Genomic DNA, 27405 nt, shown 5'->3' with positions numbered 1-27405 from the left:
AAAATAAAGAGAAGAAAACAGAAAATATTCTTTAGAATTTTCTCGGTAAAATATTCAAATGATTATTGCATTATTAAAAATGTAGAAAAGATATGGAATCCCCTTTCTCCTAAAAATGTATTCTTAAATTTTCACCTTTAATGCATCAATATCTTCTTGTAATGAAAACGTAAAACTAGAGAGCTTGAAAGTATTATAAATTAATGAGCTTTGTGTATACAACTGCATGGATTTAATTACTGTTATTATGTAAAATTTGCTTGGAAATAGAGTTTGTATATGTAGTAAATAGGGGGTATGAAGAAGTGTCACCTGTTGGTCGAAAAACCTAAGTTCTGTTTTTAAAAATAGTAAGGAAAGATTCCACATGCCTGTAACTGCAGTTTAAGTCCATTCATATGTCCAATACAAAATGTTTAAAAACAATGCACACCGACCGATGACACAACCGAACAGTATATATTTAGTCCTAGGCCCGGGTACATACATTTGCTGGGAGATTTTTTAGATGTTTGTACGATATCTTTAAAATACCTTTTTCAGTGTCTTAAAAGTGTACATAAAAAAAAAATTGAAGAAAAAATGTGACTTAACATGGGATATGTAATAAATTCAAAACCACGTAGGGGAAAAGAACTCGTTTAATACGGAGTAGGAAAAAATAATTGATTGACATATATATTAAATATTGGAGCAGCATTTCAACGACTTTTCAATAAGAAAACGAATGTAAGCAGTTCTATGCAATTATTTCGTTCCAATGTAAGATAAAAGGTAAAAAACGTTAAGAAAAGACATGGGACATGGGAAATGGAAAACATAAGGAATTATTCTGTTTGTCAGAAGAAGAAAAAAAAAGCGAAGACCTATTTGTTGGTCTACACTGTTCGTATAATAGTTTTCCATTTTCAGTCAGTTTACAACCTCACTTCACAGTCAATATCCTCGAAACTTTGTGTCCCCTATGTGAAAACATTCGTCACTGTTGCTGTTTTTTTTTTTTTTTTTTTCTTCCTAAAATATGGTATTTTACTTTATTTTCCGAGTAAAGGTAATTTCCCGGTCCATGATGTCGGTCGGATTTATAAATGGTAGCATCAAGCGACTGCATGACTTTATTTGACAGTAGCGTCAAAATGGCTTCGACTCAAGAACTGAAAGATGGTGATACACAATTTTAACTTTATTTTGTTGAAAATGGGTAATCGTATTTAATAGAGAATGGAATTCGTGAAAACTGTGTTTAAAATTATTCAAAAAACACAGTGACTTGTACGTGTTTTACGACGCATTTTTCTCTCTTACAAATAGTTGCATGTTTGAGCACGAATACAAAGTGTCACCTATTTTCGCCTATATGTATTATTCGCGTATTACATTGTTGCTTGTCTCACAAACAGTTTATAAATATTTAACCTGAAAAAATATTAGAATCATGTAATCAGTTTTAAATAAATCTTAAAAAGGTGCACGTAAGGGTTGTTTTTAACGCGAACAGGCTTCAAAAGATACGTGGGAGTGGTATAACCAAATATCATATATAGAACGTATCACAAAATAGAAAATGCTGCTTCGTTTACTTAAAAAATGTAAATGGAGAGTGCAGGTACAACCTGTTTTGTGGAAGGTATTTGTAAGAGCTATAAAAGATATATTTTACACACAGTAGATAACAGATAATTGAGCTATTGCAGTGTAATGTGCTGCATAAAGACTAAACAAGATGCGCGAGTGCTTCATTTTGCATGAACATGCACAGCGTGTACCAATCATCTAAGTGCAACTTATTGGAGGCTGCCAGATTGGTCTTCTTCCATTAAATTCAGTCTCATGAATGAGATTTCTATTGCCTGCATATCTGTAACAAGATTAATATCACAATTTCCATACAGAAAATAGCTGTGGTCAGCACTCTTAAAAATGAATAAAAATTCAGAAACATGTGTGAAAGTTGTACTATCAGCTGAGTTATTCCTTTTGTGTACATTTCACTTGTCTACTGTCAGTTAATCATAGTTATGTAAATATTAGGCTGCAGAACTTGACATTGTCCATTATTATCAGCCATTCCTTAATACCCATCAAAAGATAATGAAAAATACATTACATTTGCTATATGACATACATATACATTATATTTCTTCATAGACGGTATATACATTGATTTATTTGCTACTATGAGAACTATTATAGTTGTAGACTGTTTATCTGGTTGTTTGAGAAGTGTCTTCTTGCAGGGCAAAAAAATGTGGTTTAAGAGAAATAAATCATTACTTATATAAAAATTAAGAATTGATTTGGTAAGATATATGAAAAATTACATACTTAATAAAAATACCCTTCCATCAGATCTGTTGGATGTTATTATTGTCGATAATCATGAATTCTGAATGAAATGTAATATAACAATGTCAGGCGCTGTGAATTTGACATAGATACATATATTCTTCTGCAGTCGACTCTGTGATGTGACCATTAAGGCATGTGTATGAAAAGAGTTTAAACCTGTTTTTTATTTACTTTATTGGTGGTATTTTACTGATATTTCTTGAATTTATGTTAAATATTGATTGGTTTTGTTTTGTATGTGACATTTGAAGACTTTGAATGAATCTGTTTATGTTTTGCTACAGTGAAATCATTTGCAAAGATATGGGTTGTTTTAGAAAGAAGAATTAAAACTGGTGATTTAATGCCACTGGTTGTTGACATGATTGTTACAGTTGTGCCATTGGACCCTAGAACATGCATACATGCATACTTTCCACCACCTTCTCTTACAGTGTAAATACTTTATGTTTGTTTTTAAAAGTGACAATATCTGGTATGTAACACTAGAAGCAAATATTGCTATAGATTATAGACGTACAAGATGAAGCAGGATGACCTCACAGTTAAATAGATACTGGTAACTAGGCCTGTAAACCAGCAGCTCCCTGCTGTTGAGTAAATAGTTTTCAATACATCTCATTTGCCTTTTCATACAACATAGATCCCTTCCTATAATGTCTAGCTACATGTATTTCTAGTTATTTTCCTTTATTTTAGACTTTTTCATTATCTTTGTTAGTTTTTCTTTTTTCTTGTCTGTGTCAGAATGTAAATATTTATTGTTCTACTTGTGTCAGTGTTGTGTGTTTGTGTTTGACTCTGTGTTTGTATCTCATTGTCCTGAGGAAGACCTTGCTATAGCTGAAAACATTCGGAGACTTCATTATTTTCCCAGCCACAGTTTTGTTATATATATATATATATATATATATATATATATATATATATATATATATGACTAAAAGCTAATTTTTTATATAAATTTACATGATTTGGGGTATTTCAATGATGGGACTTCCAGGCTTGAGGTATGGAACTTCAAAATTTCCAACCAAGAAAGTCAGGACTTCCGATAATGAATGGAACCCTTTGATACCTTTCTTTATTATGTTGCGCATCATCTAAAGCACTGTTTATGCTTAACATAAATACTTCATAGAAAGCTTACTGCATGAAGGTTTCAATTAATCTTACTGTGTTCAAAATTATCCTTTTCATGCTATCAGAAAAAACAACTTTTTAAAATAAAAAATTGCAATATATATGATTTTGATTATATTTATTGCCTTTTGTCGAATTTATGTATTGCTGTCCTAAAAAGTACAGCAGGTTCTCTTGGATGATTTAGTTAAAAGGATAAATTATACATAAAATAGATGGGATTTTTAATAGGTAAGGAAAGGAATAACAAATTGGGCACTTTTTTAAAATAACAGTTACTTTTTCCTTTTATTTTATAGTTGTTAAAGAATGCTTGGAAAATCGTGGTATTCTTGGACAGATCAAGGCCAGGATCCGTGCTGAGGTCTTCAATGCTCTTGATGATAATACAGAAGTCAGACCTCCACTCAACAATGAGAACATGATTATTAATGAATTAATACGAGAATATCTGGAATTTAATAAATATAAATACACAGCTTCTGTATTAGTTGCAGGCAAGTAGACATTGAAATAATTCACACATAAATTAGTATATGTGGGAAACAAACTTTAAACCAGTCAACTAAATCCACTTGGTTGTCCAGGGTTCATTAAGAGACAGGCTTTTGTCCATATTATAGGTTCACACAGGTAACATGACAGAAATAAACAAACCTGAGCAGTCCATTGTCACATATACCTTCATTTTGCAGTGTAATCACCTTGTAAATGATGTTCACCCATGAACCACATGATACAGAATAGAAGGTAATAGTATGTTTTTGTTGACAATGATAATAACACTGACAGTTTCCAATCTCTTTTAGTTATACTTATTGACCAACATTTAATTTATGATTACTTGATTCCCATAATTGTGGGTTTGAGACACATTTTGAATCTGGATTTTAAAAAACAAATGGATGGGTAACTATCTGGAATCAGTATTTTGCATTTTTACATTCAAACTAGTTGTTTTTTCTTAAACAGAATCTGGCCAGCCAAAGACACCACTGGATAGACGATTTTTAGCCAAAGAACTAAATGTAGAGGAGGATAGAAATAGCAGCTCTGTGTAAGTGAAATTTTGCATTCAGTCATATTGATTTCATCAATAATCTTGTACATACTGGAATCAGCATAGTGTTTATTGTACAGTCTTTTATACAGATACTTTTAACTGTTTATTATATAGTGTTGTTAAAGGTCTTTTTCTGTCAAGGTTTATTCAAAGACATGCAGTTGTAGGATTCATATATGTGCAAAAATTGTGTATTCAGTGCTCAAAAAAAATTGTTTTAGACACAGGCCCCGGGCTGGTGACTTTAATAAACTCACAAGCCCTGACTGAAATTCCACAAGCCCAGACTCCAATTTCCACATGCCAAATTTTCCCCCTTTTTTTAAATATTGTTGTCACACAATGTTGCGGTAGCTACAATTCAAATATAAAATCATTAGGTTCAGAGTAGTTTGAAGGTACTTACAAGTGTCGTTAGTGTTTGTCACTACACTGGTGTACTTCACAAAGCAAATCACTACACTGGCGTGCTTCAAAACTCCATCAACCAAGAGTTCTGAAATTTTTGGGGGGGCTTGCTGATAGCTAATTACTTCCTGAATTGGCATACAAAATGAATACACTTTGTTACGTATGTCTGATTTAATTTATATTTATTTTAATTTAATTGTTTGTCAGTTTAAATTTTTTATTCTATTATATGCTATTATAATGTAAATTTATTCACTAGAGATGATACTTTTTCAGAAAATTGTTTGACCTTGACTTAGTTTATAAACACCAGGTGTTGATCTAAATTCTGACCTTGTTTCAGAACTTGTAGCTACTTTCGTAAACAAGTTCTATTTTATTTTAAAATGATTGGTTGTTTCCAAGGTTATGATGGGAATACATGATTTAAGATGTAAACAATTTTTTATTTTTTTATTTCTTGGAGTAAAATGATTGGTTGTCGTCAGGGTCATGTTTGGTGTACGTGACATAAACATGATCACATGATCCCCCCCTTTCGATTTTGTAATTCCAGTTTTTTCATTACGCGCATTTGTTAGTTTTAATAGAGATGCTTTGAGAGAGATTTTTCAGTTTTGGGCTTTTTATGCTTTGTAGCCAGATTTTAAGTTATAATTTTCTTCAGATCAGTTGATTTTCAAAAGGATTAATTCTTTTTTCTCTGGAAATATTTTGAGGAGTGCTCACACAGAAATTTTGGAAAGACATTGCTTACAAGTTTAATTTGGATTTACAACACCGGAGTGCTATTATTTGTATTTCTACAAGGAACTGTAGATAAGCACAGTACTGACCACATCATACATCATCGTCATCCATCTTGGATTTTCCATCAGGAAAACTATCCACATAGGTTTGTAAAGATGCTGACTTTTTAGTCTGCTAAAAGTCATACTTCTAGCTGAAATTGAAGTTAATTTACCTGCTCAAAAAAATGAACTCTTTTGTTGTCAGGGTTTGTAGTTATTCAGATTGGTGAATTAGTTTGTTGAGAAAACTGGAACAATAATTCAACTTGGCCAGGATTAACTGTTCTTCAAGCTTTGACACCACAGGAGAAAATCAATTGTTCTTTTACATCATTTATCCAAATTTTTCATTTGTTTAGTCTTACTGTGATATTTTGATCTTAACTTCTGATGCATGATGGTTGACAGGTGGTCAACAGGCAACCTAATACTGCTACATGGTTCATATGAAATTAACAATTCCTTAAATTTTGAACAAGTTGGCTTTATCATCTAATTTGTTTGAAAAAACTTTTATTTTGTGCCACAATTGCTTGAGTTTCTCTGTTGGAATGAAGAATGTTAAAACTAAATTAAATACATCACTTGTTTAAAATTCAAAATGTTTTTTATGTTTTTTCCAATAGTACTGAATACACGGTAGGATACAGTTTGTTAGATCAAATGATACAAAACATGGGTAGGTATCAGCTAGAGTAGTATACCTTTGTTGTGGTGGTGCACTAGTCAGTTATGTGTTTTTTCTTTTACTTTTATTCCTTTTAATGCAGTGATAAACAAAGTTACAGGGAAAAAACTCAAATTTGTGTATTAAGTACTTCTTGAAAACTGTTGGTATCCCTTATAATCTCCTTGAAAATAAACACTCTGGGTTGGTATGTATGACAAACTAGAGTTGTTGTTACTGATGTATCTGTTGAGTCATCATTCAGGAAAAGGAATACTGGTTTACTGTCTCCCATTAAATTTTACTTATGGGTAGGTAGATTGATGAATGTTCTTTCTTTCTTTCACTTTTGCTTGCTTACCAGTTTCAAATAATTTTAAAAAGTTGTCATTAGAAGACTGCTAAAAAAAACATAAGTTCAAGAATCATGAAAAGAAAAGTCAACACATTAATTTTGATGGGTTGGTTGGAGTATATCCAACACAGAATTTCATATGGTTGACTTTATCTATTATATGTACTTGATATCAAGTAAATTATCACTCAGTGAAAAGTATATCAGGCTTCCATGACCAAAATGCAGGAGGGATACAAGTAATGTAGAAGCATGGGGGAGAGGGTAAATCCTATTAAGAACTAATTTTATCTTCAGCAATTAGACTGGTTCCAAGAAAGACATACAATTGAACTCATGATTTATCTCCAGTTAACACATTTGGCTCATCTATTTCTGTATACATATTCTCAGTAGTGAATATTTGAAATTTTCTTTATTTCAAAACATACTTTCATATATAAGTTTTTCACTAAACATGATGTTTCCCATGGTTGATTTATAGCTCACTTGGCCATAATGAACATATGGTCAAGCCCAGCCCAACATCTGTTGTGTGCTGACTATTATGCATAATATTCATGCATCCATCAACAAGCACTTGTTACTTCTCTGAGACCATATATGGGAATAAGTTTTGATGAAACTTGGCATATAGGCTCAAATTACAGGGTGCTCAGTAGATGCATAACCTCAGGCAGTGATGCTTAGAATCTAAATGTGACCCATTTCTGATGCTTGGAAATTTCAACCTGTGCATTTTTATGATGCACATTGAATTGGGCTGGAGCATCAGCTCTTATTACCTTTGATTCATTTCTGGCATAATTTCATGTTGAGCTTGCCCTGCCCTTTAATAAATTTACTGTATGCACCAGTGATGGACATTTTCTAGACTACTGTTTACACCAAACTGGCAAATAATATAGCACTTATGCAAAATCAGTATGAACTAACAGGTCACTGGTGTCATGCTAAGGTGTGCATAGTTGAATCAAGATTCGATTGTTTTGAAATTATCTTAGATTTTTATGATAGTTAGGGGAAGAGGGAATCAATTATGTTATGATTGGGTTAACTTTTGATTAGACATTGGTATTTTTGATTCCCCATCACATTATAATAAATTAGACTAAGCTGTGGAAAATGTGGCAGCCCACAAAGCCAGTTGTTAATGGTGAGTGGACAAACTTTAAGTGTTTTTTTGGCAGTTAATTTGCTTCAGTCAATGAAACATTTACAGATTCAAGTGTTTTGATTAATGTGTCATTCAGTAAGAATTTACCAGACATTTAGTGATATTTTCAAGGTTTGGAATTACTTGAGACTGAATAATGAGATGGGATAATTTTGTTATATTAGATGAACTGTCAAATCACAATGGCACAAAGACGCATATTATCATTTATGTCGCATTCTCAGAACCAAGCTGTCAGTTATGTTCATTCGGTCTCTCAGACTCTAAATAACAGAAAGTTACGTTAGGAACAATTCTTACGAGAACAAGAATAAATCTCAGGAAGTTGTAAGAAAATTTAATGAAAAGTAGAAAAGTGAATTTCCATGGATTAAAACTGTTATGTAAGATGGAAATACAGTGATGATATATGGCTGGTATAAGATTGCTGGAAGATCAAACCTGATTGCCTCTGAGGACAGGTTCACTTGCCAAAAAGTATAAAATAATCATTTTGCTGTTTAATATCCAAATATTTGCATCATTTTTCTGTTTATTATGCCAAATATTTGCACAGTATAGAATGAGAAACACTTATACAGTTATGGCCATGTGAGTCCCACTTTCTGCTTGTCTCTTTCTTATAAAATTCTGTACAAGTGTTTGTCTTCACATGAGACTAGAAATCTTAAACATCAGCTTGCACCACACATAATGAACAATCCCATCTATGAGCTCATGACTGTCAAAAACTAATGACTGTTAAGATTTCAAGTTTTATTCATGACATTTTCATTTTCTTATGTCACCTGTTTAAGCTTGAATAAACAGCAACACAAGAAATAGTGAAAACAACAAGCTTTGAAAAATACAATAATTTATTTCCCTGGAAAAATTCTGTAAAAATGAAAAAAATATGAATTTACGGTTTTATAGAATCAAATCCAAAAATAATCAGAGAATAAAATTTTATAGTCCTAATAACAAAATGTTCTTCTGATTTCATGTTCGAATCCTAACAAAGAATCCAAGATGGAAGATCATGGCATATGCAGCAGTCTGTAGTGTTGAAGTCTACATTTCCTGGTAGAAATAAAAATGATCACTCCAGTTTATGATAGCTGAATAAATTTTTATAAAAAAACCTTCCTTGTTCACAATATTACATTAGCACACGTATTTTCCAGAAAAATAATGGAATTAATCCTTTTGAATCCAGGTAGTTTGAAATAACTCCAAACCAAGTAATTTGAAATAACTCCAAACAGCACAACATACAACTAACAGTTTAACAGCCCAGCTTCTACTGAGATTAATTCTCCAAAACATGGGTTATATGTGCTTTCTAAAATGTAAACAAGGGTCATGTGATCATTTTATGGAAAGTTATAGAAGCAGGTGTTTGTTACAGATCACGTTTACCCAGTGTGACCCTGACAAAAACCAATCAGCTTTACTCTAAGAAATAAAAAAAATAAAAAATTGTTTATATCTTAAAGACAAAGTCCCATCATGACCTTGGAAACAACCAATCATTTTAAAATAAAATAGAACTTGTTTACGAAGGTTGCTACAAATTCATAAGCAAGGTCAGGATTTAGATCAACACCTGGTGTTTATGAACTAACAGTCAAGGTCATCTCTAATTAATAAATTTACAGTATCATGTAATGGAAAATAATTTTGTAAAAACTGACAAACAATTAAATTGAAATAAATATATATTAAATCACATATAATTAAATCAGATATACATAACAATTTTGACTCTTGAGATTTTGGGGTCAAGAGTCAAATGACAACAGTTTTTAGACCTTTTGAGAACTCTGCATCATCATGATCTCAGGTGAGTTTAATTATGCATGAAATCTGCACATATCAGCAATGCATTTTTATGTTAGTCATGTGAGATATACTGTACCATGTTCATTTTGGCCTCCTGTTACTGTCTTTTGATTTGTCTACATTTAAGATTTTAACCTTCTCATGTGAGACAGCACCTGATGAAGCATAGATGCCATACAATCTATTACAAAATCAAAGAACAGCATAAATTATACTTTTTTACACTTCATGTATCTATTTAATTACCAGTGATAATTATTCAATATTTCTTGTTTCATGAGAGCTTGTCTCAACAGCTTGTACATTCTTAATGCGTGCTAGTTAATATTGCTTATGTTCTTTTTTCAGACCTCTTTTGTATGGAATTGTATCTCATTTTTTGAGGCAAAATAAACTGCATTATCCAAACAGGCCTACATCTCCACACTTGTCCAGAGGTGCTCTTTATCATGAAACAGAAAGGGGAATGGGTAAGTAATTCATGTCTTATTAACTGTATAGGTCAACAGAAAGGGGAATGGGTAAGTAATTCTTGTCTTATTAACTGTATAGGTCAACAGAAAGGGGAATGGGTAAGTAATTCTTGTCTTATTAACTGTATAGGTCAACAGAAAGGGGAATGGGTAAGTAATTCATGTCTTATTAACTGTATAGGTCAACAGAAAGGGGAATGGGTAAGTAATTCATGTCTTATTAACTGTATAGGTCAACAGAAAGGGGAATGGGTAAGTAATTCATGTCTTATTAACTGTATAGGTCAACAGAAAGGGGAATGGGTAAATAATTCTTGTCTTATTAACTGTATAGGTCAACAGAAAGGGGAATGGGTAAATAATTCTTGTCTTATTAACTGTATAGGTCAACAGAAAGGGGAATGGGTAAGTAATTCTTGTCTTATTAACTGTATAGGTCAACAGAAAGGGGAATGGGTAAATAATTCTTGTCTTATTAACTGTATAGGTCAACAGAAAGGGGAATGGGTAAATAATTCTTGTCTTATTAACTGTATAGGTCAACAGAAAGGGGAATGGGTAAATAATTCTTGTCTTATTAACCGTATAGGTCAACAGAAAGGGGAATGGGTAAGTAATTCTTGTCTTATTAACTGTATAGGTCAACAGAAAGGGGAATGGGTAAATAATTCTTGTCTTATTAACTGTATAGGTCAACAGAAAGGGGAATGGGTAAATAATTCTTGTCTTATTAACTGTATAGGTCAACAGAAAGGGGAATGGGTAAATAATTCTTGTCTTATTAACTGTATAGGTCAACATTTGAATTTTGATGGAAAATTTGATCTCACCCATGGAAAGATCAGCATGTCCAAGAAATAAGCAAACATACTGAGTGTATATTCATGTCGAGTGATATCACAATTAAATTCTCATATCTTTGTTTGACCGTGGGATATTTTTTGTGTGGACTTCGTATGTGGCGTATATAGATAGTATGCGAATGTAATCCATTACCATAACAAGACTTTTTTTTAAAAGAAAAATTGTCAAATACTGTTATTTAGAATAGATGGGAAATTTAATTCACAGTAAATAAAAATTTGGTGTGGCTCCAGTAACCTCAGTTTGGATGACCTTGATAATCTGCTATTTAACAGAGTGCAATATAATTTGATTTTGAACATCTTTTTGGCATTTCAGCTAGCATTTTGTATCAGATGAGTGTTTGTCTCCTCAGTCCTTGCTTTATGTGTATTCTTTCTGTACATTTTAGGGCTTCTTTTGCACCTTACTTAGCAAGTAGTGCTTCATTAATTTGTATCCCACTTGATTGTTTTAGTGTTAGGGTAAGTATTGTCTTGCCACTTTTGGTTATGGATATGATTTTTCTCACTAGTCAAGAGAGGGTTCATGTTCCTCTGGACAGAACTGACCATGAATCTTTCATAACTGCTGTTCTTAACAAGATTTCATTGTCAACTCTCCTTTACCTGTTTCTATTGGGGACTCTGAAGTCAGCTGCTGACTTAGTTCACTTGGGAAACTTTACTTGTGCCCACTCCATTTCCTGCTTCTAGCAAACTGGAGACAGCACAACTTGCATTGGCATCCCATTTCACACTGCCAAACCATACTCCCTTCTGTACAGTGCAACTCTTCTTATAAAATAGCTTGGAAATGTGGGCCATCTTCCTAGCCTTACAGGGAGGTGTCAGCCTCATTATATGTCATTGTATTATGTTCGTCTCTGACAACATGTCAGTAGTAGTATACCTCAGGCAGCAGGAAGGTACCGATGCTCCTTGCCTTTGCATGGAAGTCTGGAACTTCTCTGATGGGCATCCTTGGAGATAACTCTCTGAGTCTGCCATATTTACTGTCATCTCTACCACTGGGAGAAAATGCTTCCTGATGTTTGGGGTCGTTCCTTGCCTATGGTCCAATCTCATAATATCTAATGATTTTTTAAGAGAACTCCTGATAATTACATTTACACCTGCAGATTTTCATTTTTTTAAAAGTTGAACTGTGATCAAGTCTGGTGTGTGTTCAGGTGAAAGAAGATTAATTATCATACAGTGGAATATATATTTACAGCATTGATCAGCAGTTTTAAACATTTTCAAAATGCCAAAACTCAAGCTGAATGAAAGCTCACCAGATATGAATGATACAAGATGAGTGAAAAGGATGAGAGCCTACCAGAACACCCAGATTCCAGAACCTCACAGAGGTTGCCATAACAGCAATGACAGTACTGTACTCTAATGCTGATACTGAACAGCTGTTCATTTTGCTGCAAGAGATCCACACAGACAGCAGAAGCAGCTTAGGTTCAAGGGCCATGCATGCACTGCTATCTACAAAAATTAACAACAATATGAAGTGCTTGAATTTTGCCTGAAGTCCAGAGATCATGGCAGCTGCAAAAACAGACATGTTTTCTACATCTACAACAATTTAAAATTTTGAGGATGACTATCATTATGAAGATTGAGAGGACCATATGCTGTCAGTTTTGTATGTGCTTGATCTTTGCATTTGTTTTATTTTTATTGTAATTTGTATGTGGTTTAATATATTTAGGTATTCATATTTAATTATTAATATTGAATATCTTTCTAAAATGTTGTTTTGTACCATAATCATAATTCTACTAATTAAATAAAATTATTTAAAGTTAAATGTGTTTGCTTAATTTGGTTGAAAATGGGAAATATTTAGTGAAAGTGGCACTTAAAAAATGCAGTGCAAAAAGCCTTCTAATTTTAGGTGTGTATTTCCTTTTTTTTTAATTTAATCTCCCTACTTTTGAAAAGTTGAGAGGTATACAAATTCTAGGCAAGAGGAATATCCTGGTAGAGAGTCTATCTAGTGGAGGTTGTGTGATCCTCATGGAATGGTCGCAGCACAAGTCAGTAGCAGAAGTACTTTTCAAACTTTGGGCAGAGGGACCCTTCATGGACTTGTTTTGCTATAAGACTGAACAACACACTCCCTTTTTATGTTTATCCAGTACTAGATCAGAGGGCCTTGGTAGTGGACATTTTCAGTCTACAGTGGGATCATCTGTATGTGTATACCTTCCAGCTTTTCTAAATAATTCTGCACTTGCTGCATCAAATCCAGATCTCCACTGTTTGGCTCATCATGGTAGCCTCCTTGTGGCCCCAGTGGTCATAGTTCAGCCACGTACATGACCTGTTGGCAGATGAGCCCAGGAAATTACCATGGAGGAGGGACTTGGAGTTACAGCACAAAGGGTCTCACCTCCACAACAGTCTACGTATACCTTTACTTTTGGCTCATTTCATGTGATCAATATGATCAAAGATCGAGGAACCCTTGGTAATTACTGACAGCATAGGAAATGCACTCAGGGATCGTCCTGGGCTTCGCCAATGTCGCAAATTGCGATTTTTTTTCCTTATTGGCGACAAAAATATCCCATCTGGCGATTTTTTTGGCAACAGACTTTTTGGTTATTTAATTTGTACATACAATCATGGATTTGGACTGAATAAATTTAAAGCCAGAATGAAAGGAAGCCACAAACTTGACTAAGCAATGCATTGGAATCAATCTGTTACACAAACGATCCTTTGTTCTTATTGACAACCCCATCTTTACAGTGCATTGTTACATCATAATCTGCTTATGCTGACATCTGGGCTGAGTACTGTATGCTGTGATACAGTCAATCATGCTACCGCACTATACCTACTACTGACCGACTTCTGAAGACGCGAATAGAACAGATACAATTAATTGAATGGCTAATCCTTCTGTTATTTTTTTTTTTTTTTTTTACATATACCAATACAATAGTTTTGTTGAACCTTCATAGAAAACTGATAACCTTTGAAGTACCGACTACTGCGTATATATACAAAGCAAATGGAAAAAATCTCAATCACAATTATATCTGTCGCCAGTGCAGCATTTTACTCATTGATCTTTTCCTTTTGCCATCAATCCCGTGTTACGGCTGCAGAGACTTAAACTCCGCAACAAAAAATAGCAAAAAAGAAAACAGTTTTGCATAATTAATAATAATTATTTATTTCTCAAAATACAGGAGTGAAAGAATACCTAAATAGGGTGTGAATTTATGCTTATATATACGGTCCAATATTGCCAAGTGTTGACTCGTGTAAGTTTCATTCGTGGGAATGGAGATCCTATTTTGTTTGTCGAGAAAATTTATACAGCATTCAGTGATCATTCTTGGGATTTAGGAAGCAATTCACTACCAGCTTTGTGAAGTTAGCCATAAGGGTGTGGGGGGGGGGCTGCTGAGAGACTACTGGTGTCACCTGTCAGCACTGTAGACTGTGAATGTGGATTCAGTAAGATGAACCTCATAAAAACTGACGTCAGAAATAAACTCTGCATCTCATCTCTCGAGAATTTAATGAGAATCAGCATGTACAGATGTGAAAAATTAGACTTTGAAACTGCGTTCAACAAGTGGGCAGCCCTAAAATCACGACGTATCTTCATGTAACACTTTGTAACATTTTGTTAATGCTTGTTGTAATTAGAGTATTAACTAACCCATCTTTTGTAATTTTCATTGCCTGTTACATTAATAGACTAAATTAACACTTGAAAAAATGTACACTACTTGTTCTGGCGACACTTTTTGAAAATTGGCGACAAAATATTGAGGTTGGCGATTTTTTTGGCGACAGCTTTTCAAAAGCCAGGACCATCCCTGGCACTGAAGCAAATGAAGACCTTCAGCTATCTGGGATTAGTGGTAAAAGCTAAGGGCAGGATACATAGAAGATGTCAAGCAGAGGATAAAGGCAGCCTGGCAAAAGTGGAAAGACTTAATCAGGTGTAGGCTGTGGTTGGAAGATGCATGTCCAAGTTAAAGGAAAAGTATTCAAAACAATGGTAAAACCAGCGCTGATGTATAGAGCAGAAGCTTGGTCACTAAGGAGGAAAGAGCTCCTAGAGAGAACAGAAATGAGATCAGTATGTTGGATACTTGGGATCTCACTTAAAGAGAGGAAAAGAAATGAAGAAATAGTTGGAGTAGCTTATCACAGACAAGGTTCAGGAAGCTAGACAATGGTGGTATGGGCATGTGGAATGGAGGGAAGAAAACAGCTGCATCAGAAGAATCATGAAGGCAGAAGCATATGGACAATGGAGCAGAGGATGGCAGAAGAAAAGATGGATGGATGAGGTACAGCAGGATCTCAAGAAACTCGAAAAAAAATACTGGTGAAAGATCTGAATGGAGAAGGAGAACCCATGTGGCTGACCCCTCTTCAAAGAGGGGTTAACAGCCAGAAGGGGAGAGGTGCAATTAATCTGCCAGAACCAATTTCTGATCAAGGTTGCAAACTACATAATCCTTTCCATGAGGTAATCTAATTCCATGATGCAGAGTGGAGAATCTTCTGTTATTTGTACAGTATGAAATGCCTTGTTATCCTAGCTGTCCCCCTTTAAGTGCAGTTGCAGATTTTCTTCTCTTCCTTTTCAAGGAAGAGAATGTTCAGTGTCCACCTTTATGAGTTATAGGACAGCCCTTTCTAACACTCTCAAGTTCTCTAGGGGTTCTGTCATTAGGTATGACCCTCATCTGCCTGATCTTGCCATGTATTATTTAGTTCATTAGATCTAGAAATCTTTCCTGTGTTCCTTTGGCATTGTCAGTACCCTCTTATGTACCTTTGAGAGCAACTTTCTTCGAGAACCTTGCATGAAAGACTGTTTTCATGCTTTCCCAAGGATCAGCAAGGAGACAGAGTGAGCTTTATGTTTTATCAATAGAAAAAGGTTGTTTATGGTTCAACTGTAATTATTATTTGTTTTCTCTTTGACATCCATGTTTCTGGCTAAGAATCAGCTACCTTCACTAGCTCCGCTTCCTACTGAGATCCCAAGTCTCAGTTGTGTTTGTGCTGGAGATAATCTAGACCGACTCCTTTGCCCAATTAGGTCTTTAAAGTTTTATCTGTCTTCCTTTAAAAGTAGAAGGAAGCATCTCTTTCTACCTCTTAAAAGTTTCTCTGATATTTCAGTGTGCCCTCTATTTCCAGTTGGATTGTCTTCACTATTGAGAGAGCTTATTAGTGCCTGACAGAGAGGGACCATTCTTTTATAAAAAAATTAAAGCTTTCAAAGTTAGGGCTATTGCTACATTTTGTGGTTATTTAAATGACTCCACTATGGCCAATGTTATGAGAGCTTCTTTCAGGTGGTCTCACAATACCTTTTCCTTTTACCTTCAATCTTTGGTGCATCAATGCTATGGTATTATTTTGTTTGGCCCTATAGTGACAAAACATCATGTAGCTCAACTTCTTTTCGCTTATTGTAGTGAATGTTCCTACAGTATCCTAAGTATAGTAATTGTCTGTACCAGATTTGTTGAGGCCATCTTCACATCTAACAGGTAATGTATCACTGCTTTTAAAATGTAGTGTTTTTTTTGGAGGGGAAAGGGTGACTAATTTTGATTATGTAATACTAACCTGCTACTATTGCATAGATCCCCCCACCTCCATCCTGTATTCTAGTTCAAGTCATAGGAGGGTGATATTCCAAGTGCTCAGACTAAGGTGTCAGATTGGGATCAGGTTTATCCTAATTCAAGCCCTGCAGTACTAAGTGGAGGAGGTAATAATTAGATTGGATTGGGAATGCAGTGCAGTAGTAGCAGGTAAATATTACATAATTTTTTTTACCTCCCACCAAACTGCATTTTTTCTTCCACATTTAAAATGAGACATTTGGAATAAGATAATTTTTTCAAAAAACCCATAATAAATCTGAATCTTTACATGAACAGTTGATTGTGTTAATTTGTTCACCACACTCCAGCCAGATATTGGTAATATTGTTTATTCATACTTGTTTAGGCATAATATATCCATGATCCTTTGGATGTTGAATTTAATATTTTAGCACCATTATTTTCTGTTTGCATCAGTATGACATAAAAGATCACAAATGCTTATTTGGAAAACGGATCCATTATTGAGTTCTAAAAGTAACTTTTGTTACAAGACAAGATTCTTTTATACACTCTATTATATTCTATGGATGGTGCACATAGCTTTACCCATGTCCATCCTTCAGATCTTATAATGTCACATCATGGCCATTGCAGTTTGGTTTCAACTTAACTATTTTTGAAGTACATGAAACCAGATTTGGCATATCAAGATAACTGCTCAGTAACACAAATTAGCCATCTAGAAGATACACTTAAGAAGAAAACCACCTCAGAAATGAATATTGTTTCCAATTGGCTTGCAAATTTCCCAGATTATTTATTGTTTCCAATTGGCTTGTACATTTCCCAGATTGTTTATTGTTTCAAATGGTTTGCACATTTCCCAGATTGTTTGTTGTTTCCAATTGGCTTGCACATTTCCTAGATTGTTTATTGTTTCCAATGGTTTACACATTTTCCAGATTGTTTATTGTTTTGAACTGGCTTGCACATTTCCCAGAATGTTTATTGTTTCCAATGGTTTGCACATTTCCCAGATTGTTTATTGTTTCCAACTGGCTTGCACATTTCCCAGAATGTTTATTGTTTCCAACTGGCTTGCATGTTTCCCAGATTGTTAATTGTTTCCAACTGGCTTGCACATTTCCCATATTGTTTATTGTTTCCAATGGTTTGCACATTTCCCAAATTGTTTATTGTTTCCAGTGGTTTGCACATTTCCCAGATTGTTTATTGTTTCCAATGGTTTGCACATTTCCCAGATTGTTTATTGTTTCCAACTGGCTTGCATATTTCCCAGATTATTTATCATTTCCAAAAGTTTGCACATTTCCCAGATTGTTTATCGTTTCCAATGGTTTGCACATTTCCCAGATTGTTTATTGTTTCCAACTGGCTTGCACATTTCCCAGATTGTTTATTATTTTCAACTGACTTGCACATTTCCCAGATTATTGATGGTTTTCCAATGGTTTGCACATTTCCCAGATTGTTTATTGTTTCCAACGGTTTGCACATTTTCCAGATTGTTGATTGTTTCCAACTGGCTTGCATATTTCCCAGATTGGTGATTGTTTCCAATGGTTTGCACATTTCCCAGATTGTTTATTGTTTCTAACTGGTTTGCACATTTCCCAGATTGTCTATTGTTTCCAATGGTTTACACATTTTCAAGATTGTTTATTGTTTCCAACTGGTTTGCACATTTCCCAGATTGTTGATTGTTTCCAACTGGCTTGCACATTTCCCAGAATGTTTGTCCCCATCTAGTGTCACTCATCATATGTCCAAAATCACTCACATAGTGTTGACTTCCTGATTATTTTTAGATGAGGTACATATATGTCAGATTTAATTTACCATTGAATTGGGCATTCCATATTTCAAAACTCACCATTTTGAAGGACGTTTATGAGAGAAAGGTCACTTAATTTTTTTCATCTTGTTTTTATTTGAACATATAGCAGATAATTTATTAGAATGGAAACATGAGAGATAGAGAGAGAGAGAGAGAGACTCATACTATACTCTTGGAATTACATGTTTATCATAAGTCAGATTTTGAAGCTTTTGCCTAATGCATTTATTTGCTGTATTTTTTTGTTGTTACTCATTTATTTATTTATTTATATTAATTACTGGATTCAAATCAGTTATAGACTACATTACATGTAGTATTGCTGATCACAGCATCTGTTTTGTTTTCTGTTGAAGTTTAGTTGCAGAATTGCTAGCCTTATGTTATGTCAGATATAGGAAAACGTGTGCTGGTCCTTGGTGATGATCCTGGATCCTGGCTTGATATTCTGGCAAATATCCACCATCTTATTTCCTTTAATATGACAGACCTGCAGAACAACTTTGATGGAGAACTTTCAATAAAAAAAATTTTGATCAATAATACACTGAAAGAAGAGATTATAGCTGTACTAATGTTACATGGATTTCCTTAAAAATCCCAAATTACTACCATAATATGAGGAAATCTACATGTACAATTTGTGTGATATAGTATAATAGTTTTACTATGATAAAATATAATAAACATAATGTTAACACAAGTACAACTTTTGATCATTTTGTACCAAAGTTCCTTGTACAATTAATAACTAGTAAACATATGTGCATTCTTTGGTTCTGGTTACATCTTAGTCCAACTGTATAGGATATCAACCCAGATAGTTATAATTGGGGGTGGGGTTGACCTTTTGTCCCACAATCATAACTGGTTGGGTCAACATCATACATTCATGTGTACTCAGTATAGATGCTGTTGACACCTCATCTGCCATGTGTTCTTATGGCCACATTACAGCCACACCATACTGGCCTTAGGGGTCCAGCTGACCATTCAAGTGAGGCATCGTACAGTTCATTCTAGTAGGGAATATATCACACTGGCTACATGTATTGTTTATGCTAACTTATCAAGGCTGTAGCAGACAAGACAGTTTAAATGTGTAACTTATTAACGCTGTTTCAGGCATAAGTGTCTATATGACCATTATGTATTTAAATATGTAACCTTTCAAGGCTGTTGAAGGCAGTAGATTCAGTACGTAAATGTGTAACATGTCAAGGCTGTTGCAGGCATAAGTGTCTATATGACCATTATGTATTAAATATGTAACTTATCAAGGCTGTTGCAGGCAGTAGATTCAGTATGAAAATGTGTAATGTGTCAAGGCTGTTGCAGGCATAAGTGTCTATATGACCATTATGTATTTAAATATGTAACTTATCAAGGCTGTTGCAGGCAGTAGGTTCAGTATGTAAATGTGTAACTTATCAAGGCTGTTGCAGGCATAAGTGTCTATATGACCATTATGTATTTAAATATGTAACTTTTCAAGGCTGTTGAAGGGAATAGATTCAGGAATTAAATGTGTAACTTGTCAAGGCTGTTGCAGGCATAAGTGTCTATATGACCATTATGTATTTAAATATGTAACTTATCAAGGCTGTTGCAGGCAGTAGATTCAGTATGTAAATGTGTAACTTATCAAGGCTGTTGCAGGCATAAGTGTCTATATGACCATTATGTATTTAAATATGTAACTTTTCAAGGCTGTTGAAGGGAGTAGATTCAGGACATAAATGTGTAACTTATCAAGGCTGTTGCAGGCATAAGTGTCTATATGACAATTATGTATTTAAATATGTAACTTATCAAGGCTGTTGCAGGCAGTAGATTCAGTATGAAAATGTGTAATGTGTCAAGGCTGTTGCAGGCATAAGTGTCTATATGACCATTATGTATTTAAATATGTAACTTATCAAGGCTGTTGCAGGCAGTAGGTTCAGTATGTAAATGTGTAACTTATCAAGGCTGTTGCAGGCATAAGTGTCTATATGACCATTATGTATTTAAATATGTAACTTTTCAAGGCTGTTGAAGGGAGTAGATTCAGGAAATAAATGTGTAACTTGTCAAGGCTGTTGCAGGCATAAGTGTCTATATGACCATTATGTATTTAAATATGTAACTTATCAAGGCTGTTGCAGGCAGTAGATTCAGTATGTAAATGTGTAACTTATCAAGGCTGTTGCAGGCATAAGTGTCTATATGACCATTATGTATTTAAATATGTAACTTTTCAAGGCTGTTGAAGGGAGTAGATTCAGGACATAAATGTGTAACTTGTCAAGGCCGTTGCAGGCATAAGTATCTATATGACAATTATGTATTTAAGTATGTAACTTATCAAGGCTGTTGCAGGCAGTAGATTCAGTATGTAAATGTGTAACTTATCAAGGCTGTTGCAGGCATAAGTGTCTATATGACCATTATGTATTTAAATATGTAACCTTTCAAGGCTGTTGGAAGGGAGTAGATTCAGTACGTAAATGTGTAACTTATCAAGGCTGTTGCAGGCATAAGTGTCTATATGACCATTATGTATTTAAATATGTAACCTTTCAAGGCTGTTGGAAGGGAGTAGATTCAGTACGTAAATGTGGAACTTATCAAGGCTGTTTCAGGCAATACATTTGGTATGACAATGTTCATACCAAATTTTGGACAATAAATGTATATATTCATTAAATGTGTTCAAAATTATCAAGCTTAAAGGAAAGCACTTTAAGATCACCAGCAAACAAAACACATTTCTGCAAAACAGTTTATTCTTCATTGTTTTCAGTAGAAAAGTTCTCCCTTGCCCACCATTGTAGGTAATAAATGGTTCTTCTTATGTACAAACATTTATGATATGGGTACTTATGATTAAAACAACACCTTCTTAAGAAAATAAACATGCAAGTGTAAAATGGCAACACATTTATAACCTATGAAAAGTCCGCCAGTATCATAACTTTTCCTTTCTTTTCAGCTTCAAGTGAAGGCTTTCATGATGGGGAACCATTTGTTGTGATGGGAGGAAAGAGATGACAATCATATCTTATCATGTCAGGATGAGTGGAGAAATATTCTGTGATAAATTTGACATATGAAAAAACACTGTGCACAGTTTATATAGAATAGAACTTGTATAATAGAGTGTTTTCAACTTGTATAATAGAGTGTTTTCAACTTGTATAATAGAGTGTTTTCAACTTGTATAATAGAGTGTTGTCAACTTGAAGAGTGAAAGACATAGTTGAATAAGTAAGCTTTAATAAAGGAACCTAAAATAAATATTTTTTTTTTTCAGCAATGTCAGTTCATACATTAGAAAGAATGAGAAAAAATAAAGTTTAGACTCCTTAAGAATAGTACTCATATTATCCTCCTCCTCATCACTATTTCCTGAAACTCCATGTTCCCTCATATTTACAATCCAGTCAGTTGCATTTACAATCCAAGCAGTTGCATTTTGCTTAATTTGTGCCTCCATTATCATTTGTACAGATTTAAGTTATCAAATATTTTGCGTATTTCTTTACTGCATTAATTTGGTAAAAGTCCACATACCTTCTACAACCTGCTTAGACAATTGATTTGAAATTGTGACATGATTAGATTGATTTTGCCCTTTTTATAGAAAAAAGTAGCAATTTTAATTGCACTCAATGAAATGCTGAATTCTTGTGCTTACCATTGGTGTTTTGACAGTACTAAATTGGCTGGTAATTTAAATTTTTATTGTAGAGAGTTTTTGGACAAACTAGTGGGTGAGAAGATTTGTGATGCAGGAGTGCTCAGCTGTCGAGACATTGAGAATAATAATCCTAAGTAAGACTACCTCTGGGAGGGACTTACTGATTTACCAGCAAAACTGATCATGGCCTTTAAACACTTTGAGGATTTTTTAAAGCACAGTATGGTCATTGATTTCATGCTAAACTTTCTCAGAAAGAGTCCTCCCATCAACTCAGCACATGGATATCAAGAAGACATAATGGGGCTTTCTCTACAGTCATTGATAATTAATGATGCATTACAGTTTTGCATATATGATTCTACACAGTGGCTGTAGGTCTTTTTTCTGTCCAAATTGATGAATGTTTTGTGTGGATCTGATGGAAAGAGACCAGATTCATTCCTAAGTATAATATAGGCAATTATATCTATAATATAAATTAGCATTCTAAACTGTACACATATTATTTTACTAAATGTGTAAACTTGAATATTACCATCACTACTTTAAAGAAACTCAAATTTACCGTTAATGAAATAATGCAAATTCTCTATCACTAAATTGTTGCAACTAAATTGTGCAAATTATTAAATGTGATCATTTACAACAAATGCAATTCTTTGTTATAATTTGTACTTGGCTGTGTGTGAGAATAATAAAATCTACTTTAGTGAAGATGTGACCTTATTAAAGGGGTGGCGTCTTTTTGAGAGGGGCCTCTCACTATAAATGATTAAAAATAAATGTTAAAAATAATTGGCAATTTGAATAAAATTCTTTTAGTATAATTTGTATCTGGTCATAATATTCATGCAAACATATCTACTTTATTTAACAATTATGTATGTGGTCCTTGTGTGTGGAGAAGACTTTGCTGCAGAGATTTTAAAAACTAAATAAGTGAGAAAGTAATGAGTTGTATCTTTATATCTATAACATCATATTTGGAGCATTATGAAGAAAAAAGAACAGGTTTTGACAGAATTGAGTAAAGTCAATTTCAGGAAAGGATGTATAAAAATAACAAGTGTGGCAGTGAAGGATTTTATCTGAGAGAAGAAAAGCAAAACAATGAAAGTAACAAAACAAATAGCATCCAGATTTCCTATCTGATAGCACCTGACCCTATGATTTGCAATTTTACCTTAAATTTTTAAATCTAGTCCCAGCCAGACTTTGTTAAACTTTTTACTTTTGATTCACTTTGTGTCATTTTACATTTTTTCCCCCATCATATCACTTCCACAAAATACAGGTTGTTTGATATTGGTTTAAAGAGGTTCTTTTAATCAGTTCTTATCCTTTCTTAGGGCACATTTAACCTGTGAAAAGAGAAAATTTCACAATCACACAGCCACTGTGTGTCAGAAATAATTATATTATTGAGCAGAATAAAAACAGCCAAACACATTTCCATCAGAGCTTTTGATTGATCTCAAATCAACCCATTAAAGATATAAAGAATAGTTTACAAGCATATTCCATTGATATATCTGACTATACATTTGACAAAATCGCAACCTAGTGTATGAATAATTAAGATGGAAAACTAAAAAGCCCGTAGGTTTACAGATGATGATCAGCACCATTTTATATTAAGCAAATACATGTCATTAAAGACAAAGGGATCATGACATAACACAGTAATATAGAGGCTCATCACTCATAACAAATATCCACACAAAATATGTTGATTCACAACTTGTTCAGTTATGACACTCATATGTTCATTGATTGATTAAAAAGTATCCTGATGAAGAGCACAAAAGATATACTTCATTCAGTTTGCATTTCATAAATTATAGGTTCATGAAAGGAAAGAAGTAGTTGTTAGAACTACAATTACATTTGTAGAATGCTTTAGATTCATCACCACAGAATTTCATTCTAGGTAACTCAAGTGTGAAATTTGTTAAAGTTGCATTACCTGCTTTGTTGATAATTCTCTTTCTAGTGTTTCAGTCAGCAAAGAAACTATCCCATTTTTGTATTTGCAATATACTGATTCACCAATTGCTTTTGAAGCCATTATATCATATTCTAAATGAATGATCAAAGCTAGTATTGTTCCATCAACAGAAGGCCCACTTTAGATCCTTCTATATTGTCTACAAAGTGTGTGTGTGTGTGTGTGTGTGTGTGTGTGTGTGTAAGAGATAAAAGGTTAATTCAAGGACATTGTACCCCATGGATCAAGTACTATCAGATAGGAAGTCTTGATGCTATTTATTTTGCTCTTTTCATTGTTTTGCTTTTTTCACTCAGATAAAACCTATCGCTGCCACCCTTCCTTGTTATTTTCATACATCCTTTGCTGAAATTGACTTTATTCAGTCATGCCATGACCCATTCTTTATTTCTCAAAAAACTCCTAATATGATGTTGTACATGTAAAGATGCAACTGATTATTTTTTTCACTTCTTATTTTTTAAAAATAAAAACTATATGAATATGATGAAAAGGGGCATTATTGCAGATAAGATCGATGGGGTGATGGTGTGGGAAAATCTCATGATTGAAAGAGCATTGAAATATGCGCATGATTAGATCACTTCACTAAGATTTATTGTTCAAGACCAGAATTTTAAACAATTAAGTATAATGATATACAATGATATATAATAAAAGAAATCGAAAGGAAAATAAATTTATGTCTTATATTGTCTCATATGCATATATACATGCTGATATATGAATATAAAACTTTAAAAAAGAAATCCACACTGAAAGATAATTCAAATGTGTTGATTACAAACATTAATACACTATCAGTGTCAAAATGATAAAATATATTTTTTTTAAAAATAATTACAATATGTTAAATCAATCGTATTGGGTATAGATAGTCGTAACAGAAAGAAAGTAAATTACAGGTAAATCTGTGTCAAGTAAAATGAACAGATTTAAAACCTGACTGATAGTAGTTGGAGCAATAACATTAAAACACCTCATTAAAAATCTTATCAAGTAAGAATTTACACAGAAATAAAACATGGAACTTTCAATTGGTGCATATAAATTAGTTGATGCTAAAGTATTTACAGCTTCCCCTATGTCAATATCGCCATAATTTCTGGAGGAGTAGCGATAATATTGTTAAACAAGATTTTTAAGATTGCAACTATGGTGGTCATATTGGTTTTCAGATCAGCATTATTTTCATGCTGGACCAACTAGAGTTAATAAAAAGTCTTCTGGTGCTGCTATGTTGGATGTCAGAACAGCATTATTTATTTGTCGTGAAAGGAAAGTCATATCGGCATGGAGTTTTCACAAGAAGACTTCTTACGATATTTAGATGATCCTAAGTGAAATGGTGCCTCAAGGAATCCAACATGGTTGCTGCAGGAGCCATCTTTAAACTTTATTGTCATCACTTTTGCTGAATAGATGATCATATCAGTGTGGGGTGGTTACTTAAAGATTCATTATGACATTTAGTTGGTCCTAAATGAAAATTGTGTCAACATGACATTTAATATGGCCACCACAACCATAACTTCTTTCAGTGTCTAGTTGGTACCTAATGCATAGTTTACAAAATTGTATATATATATATATATATATATATATAAAGTGTATTTAATTCATATTTGGTAGTCATGTTCTTCATGATTAAATGTTATGTAAAGACACTGATCTTGTTTTTATTTTTGTAAACAATATTTTCCTAATAGTATGGGTTAAATATTAGAATTATTATCAATAGAAAAAAACATTTATTTGGATCTGGTCTAGGACATTGGTACTCATGAAAATACCTAGCTTACCTGATGATTACTGCATCCTTATTATAATTTTAGCAGCAGATTTTCTCTTGTAAACAAATCGGAATATTCTAGAATGGAAAATTCCATTAAATCATTGTATTTCCAAAAAATGCTGATTGTGACCTATGTCATGTGGAGGCTTTTATAATCTTGTTTACTTGAGAAATTACTCATTCTTGCTTTAACATCTTTAGGCAGAATCAATCTCTCATTGCTTTGTTCACAACCACTCCAGTGGCCTAGTGGTTAGAGCATCATCCTTGGATGTGGGAGGTTGTAGGTTTACAAAACTTGTTGGTTTTCACTCTTTTCTATTACTTTGTTTAAGACGATAAAGTTGTAATATGTATGTATGTATGTATGTCTGTCTGTCTGTCTGTATGTATGTATGTATGTATGTATGTATGTATGTATGTATGTATGTATGTATGTATGTGTGTGTGTATGTATGTATGTATGTATGTATGTATGTATGTTCCCATTCGAGAAGTATGTCAGGGAAGGATTGGGAAGAAAGTAACCAATGCAGCTGCTCAGTAAAATGGTCCACAATTGTTGGTCACCTTGTTGCAAACTCAGATTAGCAATGGCCAGACCAATGACACAATACACCACAAAAATTCGGCAGAAAAAGATGATTTACGTTTTAGACACGCATTCTCCCCACTTTTGGGTTCTTCGTTCGAGAATTCTTTTGATATGGTACACTTCATCTTCTTTTTTGGTCACACGTTGTAACTCGGGCAAGTAAAAAGTTCCTTTTAACACTTCTCTGTTCATGTTTTCTAATTTATAGACCATAGGATAACAGCCACGCACTTGTCCACTGATACGAAACAATTCGGTGGTCTAGTTGGGTAAGTAACCTTTGTCGAAAGTGCATTTGGTTTTGTCAATGCGCACCCAATCTCCTGCTGCCAACACCCCACTTTTTGCGGGGATAGCCACAGTCGGGGACGTACCAAACTGGTGCTCAAAAATGGGCACTTCGGTGTCGGGAGTCACTTCTTGTGGGGCACATTTGATGCTTGATGGTAAGATTGGTTGTATGCTTCGACCAGGTGCAGTAAGATGACAAAGTACTTGAGAGTGTGTTGATGCGTAAAATATTTCCAAAAGCATTCTATCGAAAACGTTCCATGATGCTGGCTTTGGTTTTGGGATTTGGTGGTGAAAAATGAATGTCACGTTCCTTTAATTCTTTTTGGAAAACTTGTTCAGAAATTTGGTGCCTTTGTGAGTTTTGCCATCAAAGAGGGTGATGACCACTTTGTTTCAACACCAGTTGAGGGCTCGCACTAACTCAATGCTCGATTTGGAAGTTAATGGCATGAACCAG

General features: G+C 33.8%; 1 protein-coding gene across 1 annotated transcript; it reads left to right on the top strand.

Moving 5' to 3' along the window:
* The first annotated feature begins 1181 nt into the window (after positions 1-1181).
* On the top strand, positions 1182-25091 carry LOC149803554 (centrosomal protein 20-like). The gene is made up of 5 exons (XM_089953288.1): positions 1182-1201; positions 3792-3989; positions 4465-4549; positions 10129-10250; positions 21546-25091. The coding sequence occupies exons 1-5, from the start codon at positions 1198-1200 to the stop codon at positions 21602-21604; spliced, it is 468 nt and encodes a 155-aa protein (XP_089809414.1). The 5' UTR covers positions 1182-1197; the 3' UTR covers positions 21605-25091.
* The last annotated feature ends 2314 nt before the right edge of the window (positions 25092-27405 follow it).

The sequence above is a fragment of the Sinohyriopsis cumingii genome, chromosome 3 (genome assembly GCF_028554795.1).
Source record: "Sinohyriopsis cumingii isolate HCF-2022 chromosome 3, ASM2855479v2, whole genome shotgun sequence".
Classification (NCBI taxonomy): Eukaryota; Metazoa; Mollusca; class Bivalvia; order Unionida; family Unionidae; genus Sinohyriopsis; species Sinohyriopsis cumingii.
The sequence above is the reverse complement of the archived record's forward strand: the minus strand, read 5'-3'. Positions and strand labels throughout refer to the sequence as shown.